This window comes from Aphis gossypii, unplaced genomic scaffold, assembly GCF_020184175.1.
Source record: "Aphis gossypii isolate Hap1 unplaced genomic scaffold, ASM2018417v2 Contig00939, whole genome shotgun sequence".
Lineage (NCBI taxonomy): Eukaryota > Metazoa > Arthropoda > Insecta > Hemiptera > Aphididae > Aphis > Aphis gossypii.
This window is the reverse complement of record NW_026083372.1, coordinates 1-6586: the sequence shown is the minus strand read 5'-3', so window position 1 is coordinate 6586 and position 6586 is coordinate 1. Positions and strand designations below refer to the sequence as shown.

The 6586-nt window shown below is 23.5% G+C and overlaps 1 protein-coding gene across 1 annotated transcript; it reads right to left on the bottom strand.

The window, feature by feature from the left end:
- Nucleotides 1–4206: 4206 nt before the first annotated feature.
- On the bottom strand, nt 4207–4888 carry LOC126555607 (zinc finger protein ZFP2-like; the record flags this gene model as incomplete). The annotated part of the gene is made up of 2 exons (XM_050210505.1): nt 4207–4277; nt 4340–4888. Coding segments are annotated over 2 exons (620 nt in total), but the record flags the coding sequence as incomplete, so codon positions are not given.
- Nucleotides 4889–6586: the final 1698 nt, after the last annotated feature.

The window sequence follows — 6586 nt, the reverse complement described above, 5'->3', positions numbered from 1 at the left end:
CTTACATTTACTAAATTTTAAAATAAATCTAATGTGTATAGTTTCATGTGTTAGGAATGAATTGGTATGTCTTTAATTAGCAAATCATTAATGAATTTGTCATATTTACAAAAACGTTAATAATTAAAAATTGAAAATAAGTATTATTATTTTTTTTTTATTAAGGATCATTATTTTATGCAATGTGGTTTACTTTACTTTTTCTAAATTTAAAAATGAATTTAATTTGTCTACTTCAATGTGTAAGGAATGAATTAGTATGTCTTAAATTAACAAATCATTAATGAATTTGTCATATTTACACACATGCTAATAATTAAAAATTGAAAATAAGAATTAATTTTTTTTTATTTAGGACCATTATTTTATGCAATGAGGTATACTATACTTTTTCTAAATTTTAAAATAAATCTAATGTGTATAGTTTCAAGTGTAAGGAATGAATTAGTATGTACTAAATTAGTGAATCATTAATGAATTTGTCATATTTACACACATGCTAATAATTAAAAATTGAAAATAAGAATTAATTTTTTTTTTATTTAGAATCATTATTTTATGCAATGAGGTATACAATACTTTTTCTAAATTTTAAAATAAATCTTATGTGTATAGTTTCATGTGTGTTAGGAATGAAATAGTATGTCTTAAATTAGCAAATTTTTAATGAAGTAGGCATATTCACACAGATATTCATTACTAAGGCTATTGAAAAAGAGAGTGTTCAAGGGGTTGATATAGGCAATATTCGATGTTTTATTGATTTGCTATGTTAGAGTGTGTTAACTGTATGATCAATAGTGTATTTGAGTTCCTCAAAAACATATTAATAATTAAAAATTGAAACTAAGAATTAATTTTTTTTTATTTAGAATCATTATTTTATGCAATGAGGTATACAATACTTTTTCTAAATTTTAAAATAAATCTAATGTGTATAGTTTCATGTGTATGGAATGAATTAGTATGTCCTAAATTAGCGAATCATTTATGAATTTGTCATATTTTCAAAAACATTAATAATTAAAAATTGAAAATAAGTATTAATTTTGTTTTATTGAGGACCATTATTTTATTAAATGAGGTATACTATACTCTTTCTAAATTTTAAAATAAATCTAATGTGTATAGTTTCATGTGTAAGGAATGAAATAGTATGTCTTAAATGAGGAATCATTAATGAATTTGTCATATTTACACACCATGTTAATAATCTTATTTTCAATTTTTATTATTAATATGTGTGTACTCGTTAATATGACAAATTCATTATTGATTTGCTAATTTGAGACATATGATATAATTTCTAAGACATTGAACTAGACACATTTAATTCATTTTTAAATTTAAAGAAAGTGTTGTATACCTCATTGCATTAAATAAAGATTCTAAATAAAAAAAAAAAATTAAACTGATTTTCAATTTTTAATTATTAACGTTTTTGTAAATATGACAAATTCATTAATGATTTGCTAATTCAGGACATACTATTTCATTCCTTACACATGAAACTATACACATTAGATTTATTTTAAAATTTAGAAAAAGTATAGTATACCATTTATTACTATTATACTATATATTTGGTAATTTAAGAATGAGATTTACATTGCTCACACATGAGACTTTAACCATTAGATTTATTTTAAAATTTAGAGAAAGTATAATATAACTCATTGAATAAAATGATAATTGTAAATAAAAATAAACAAAAATCTATTTTCACTTGTTATTTATTAATATGTGTTTGGGGTTCTCACACACACCAATCATGTCACTATGTACACAGTCACAATTGAGATCACTGAAATTATAGCATATTGCCTATATCCAACCTCTTTAAAAAGGTATCTATCAACAGTTTAAATAATTATTATTACTGTGTTAATATGCCAAGTTTATTAATGATTTGCTAATTAAAGAAATAGGTTTGCTTTTCTCACACATGAAACTATAACCAATCGAATTATTTTAAAATTTAGAGAAAGTATAATATAACTCATTGAATAAAATGATTATTGTAATTAAAAAAAAAAAATGAAATCATATTTGAGATTTTTAATTGTAACTATGTGTGAAAATATGCTAAGTTTACTATATATTTGGTAATTTAAGAATGAGATTTACATTGCTCACACATGAGACTTTAACCATTAGATTTATATTAAAATTTCGAGAAAGTATTATATAATTCATTGATTAAAATGATTATATTAGATTATTATAATATATATAATATATAAATATAAATAAATTTAAACCCTATATTTTAAAATGATCATAACTTACTTAAAAATAATATCAATAAAAGGTTATGTGAGGCCGTTGATAATAATCTTTTTTTATATTATATAATAGGTCAATAATTCACTCTAATATCAAAACTAACAGCATACTTTTGAATTTGCGAACGAATATTTGCTATGTCATACTTGTGTAAGACGTAGACAACACATGCGGTTATGACGTCCTCCTAATAACATACATACAGTTCATAGAAATAAATTATTTTTGCATTATATTGTATATTCAATACAATAAAAAATATATGTTGTGCTATATAATTTTTGTTGAGATACCTTATATTTCTCAAAACCTATGAGTTATGACTGTTAAATTCTGTGTGAGTATTCACAAGTACAGGGATTAATGAAATATCAGTGTAGGTGTATTTTTATTTAAACTTGTTGTCCTCCTAAGATCATAATCAAAACTAAATTAACTTTTCTACTAAAAAAAAAAAAAATATTGTAGTTGGAAATCAAAGTATTTTTTCTACTATAAAATGTGTTTTCACACTTATTATATAATACACACTCCACTGTAAAATCAATTGTTTCATTTTTTTGTTCATAATTTAAAATACAACAAGTAATAATAATTTTTTCATATTAGTTGAGGACTTTATTATGATAGAAATAAGCTAAGAAGATATGAACCAATCATGTATACTCAAATTTCAATTAGTCATTAGTATTAAACTATGCGATAGTATTAAAGTAGTTACTCAGGCGAAGGCAGAAAACATAATAATGACCATAATTTTTATATATGAATCATATACATATTGTGTAACTTAAAAAGCTCAAATTATTACTTCAAGCTTTCCGAAAAAATTTAAAAAAAACATAACTCATTAACAAAATAATAAATGTTTAGTACTTTTATAATATAAAAAAAGAAGAAGAAAATATACTTTCTTTATTTTTGTATAAATTATTTATACAATGATAATTACCAATGTTACATGTATTTGTATTATTATACATTTGGTTATTTTACTATTGGTATAAACAGAACCATATTATCCAATTGTTGTCTAATATCTTTTACATAGCAAGTATTTGGTATGTTTTTCATAGCAATTACTTGATATCTTTTTCATACCAATGACATGGTATCTTTTTCATAGCAATTACTTGGTATCTTTTTCATACCAATAACATGGTATCTTTTTCATACTTATTACTTGTGTCTTTTTCATAGCAAATAATTTCAATGCAATAGGTTTTTGCCATATAAAATACCATATTATAACGCCAACCAAAAAACATGATTCAACTGATAGCAGCAGTCTTTATAGAAATCTGTGGTGTTAAGTACTCAAAAATACATCTAAGTTATCAGTTATCACAGTTATAATTTTAACATAATCACATGAAAAGTTTTTTATTCATTGATTTTAAAATAATTTATTATCGAGAAATTTAAATTTATTTATATAGACTTGGTATCCTAAATATGTGTCATTATATAATACTATAGATATTTCTTACACATATTTTACAAACATTTCATTTTATAAACAACATCCTATGATTAATGCTATATTTTATATTTTTCGGCATGTGTGTAGTATAAATAAAAAATAATAGTATATTATAGATAAGTAGATAAAGGGGAAATTTCCGACAAGTAGGTATTAATATTTATTTAACATCCTATTATACATTTAATTCATCCTAACATAAAATTAATCAATTTAATTGTATAATATGAAACTAGGTAAGTATAAAATGGGCTTCAGAAAATAAAAATAATAATAAAAAAAAAAATGTTTAAACAAATGTTTAAACATATCATATAAAAAGTTAAATCGCAAATTTATAACATAACATTTTTTAAGAAAGTACATTTATATTACGTCAGTAGTTATTTTTCTTGGTTCTTTATTACATATTATATCACATTTATATGTCTCTTTACCTCCATGAATTCTCATATGAATTTTGACACTTGGGCTACTATCAAATTTTTCACTACAAGATTTTTCTCCTCTATTGTGTAAAAAATAACTTTTCAATAATTCTTTATGACGAAATGATTGATTACAATTTACAGATATTTAAAATGAATATTCTTAATGTGATTCTTGATAAAAATTTTTTGACCAAATGTCTTAGAACATATGTCACATTTAAAAGGGTTTTCACCAGTATGTGTTCTTGTATGAACTTTTACACTCCATGCCTGAGAAAATGCTTTATTGCATATTTTGCATTTATAAGGTTTTTCTCTCGTATGAGTTCTCGTGTGTCGATTTAAAGAAGTACATACAGAAAATGACATTTTACAAACATCACATTTGTAAGGTTTTTCACTTGTATGAATTCTTGTATGAACTTTTAAATGTATTTTCTGAGAATATACTTTACCACATACTTCACATTTAAAAGGTTTTTCTCCAGTGTGAATCCTCATATGAATTTGCAAATGTTTGATTCTAGTAAACATTTTATTGCAAATGATACATCTCATTGATTTTTCTTTTATATCTGAATAACTTCTAGAAACTATATTTTCAAATATACAACCATTAATATAATCCCTTTCGATTTTTATTTTTGTTCCATTTTTGTCCACTTTTTCTATGATTGCACATCCAGTCCTATAAAATAACATCATTTTATTTTTATATTTTTTGGAAAAGATAAGTGATGATAATATTCACGTGTCCTTTTTTCTAATAAAAAGCTAGGGAGCTAAGGGGATAATTACTTAACCCACCCAAATATGATTTAAGTTCTTTAGTAATTTTTTAATTTTTAGTCTCCCTATTGGTAAAAAATTTAAATCTTTGCAAAAAAAAAAAAAAAAAACTATCAAGATGGGTTCAATATTGAATTAAAATAATTCTTATGGGTAAAACTTCTAGAAACCTAAGATTATTCTTTGAAAAATACAATTCATTTAAATACGGTTTTAAAGCACGTTCTTTAATAATGAAGGAGTACAAGATCAATCTTCTATCTGATCCAGAATTTATCCTATTTTAAAAAGCTACTATATAATACAAATTATCAAAATAATCACAACCTACCGTAAAAAATAAAAAAAAACATAAGAAGACATAATGTAATGTAAGACTCGGAGTTCAAAAACCAAGTTTGGAATAAATTGAACATTTTGTAAATACATGAATAAATTATAATATACCTGGCGAGAATAACATCAAATCAGCATTTTTAAAGCTGAAAGGGACAAATCTCTTAAATAATATATAGTCCCTAATTGCAGAAGTGAACTAATTGAGAACCTAAGAAACTTAGTTAAATCAACTTAGTTTCTTTAGTTAGCTCAAACTTGTTTATTGTGCTAAGTAAATGTTTATATACAATTATTTGTACAGGGTATTGTTGATTAGTATCTTTTAAACATTAAATTAGAATGTTTAATGTATAGTTTTGATGTGCATAAAAAAATGGTTATAGATTTAAATATTTTTGTATTATTAAGCATCTGAACGATTTGTAAATTATTTTATTTATTAAAAAATACTGATAACTATAGACATTCATATTATAATATTATAATTTTTTATTTATTAAGAGATATAATATATTTTATAAATTACAAAAAAAATAATTTATTTTTAAATGTTACCAAAATCAATATAGTATCATTAGGTTCTTTATTATATTATGATATATACAATATATGGGAACGCGGATTATATTATTCAGAAATTATTGACTTGACTGTTTTTAATTTAACAACCCTACTATTAAAGTATATGATATGATCAGCTATTAAATTAACTGAGGGTACATAAGTAAACACAAATTAATCATATTTAATTTTAGATAGAAAAGAGGAACAGCTCACAGCTGGGTGATTCCAGTACAATTCATAATAGCAAAACAGTAATTGAGGAAAAAAACCGTTGAGTAGCACCTATCAACACTCACCATAAAACAAGGAAACCCTGAACCCATCACAGTGGAAAAAAGGATTGAAGCGATGAACAGAATATTATTTCATTTTTTGATACATAATCCGTAACATAAACCTAACATGTCCTTTTAGGTTTTGGTAAATGTAGGGCATCGCACCAGTACTTTTCCCAACTCTCAGAGTTTAATTACTACCTTATTATTATTACGTATATTTAGGTCAACATTTAAAAAAACTCCTTATATTGTATATATTATAGTAAAGCAATATTATGATATAAAAACACAGGAATCCCAATAAGTACCAACAGCACTTACCGAGAGACTCGGGAACTACCGCAGTAACAACTAAAGCAGTAACTACGCATAAACTATCAAATTGAACCTAAAATTGAATGAAGAATAAGGGAAGG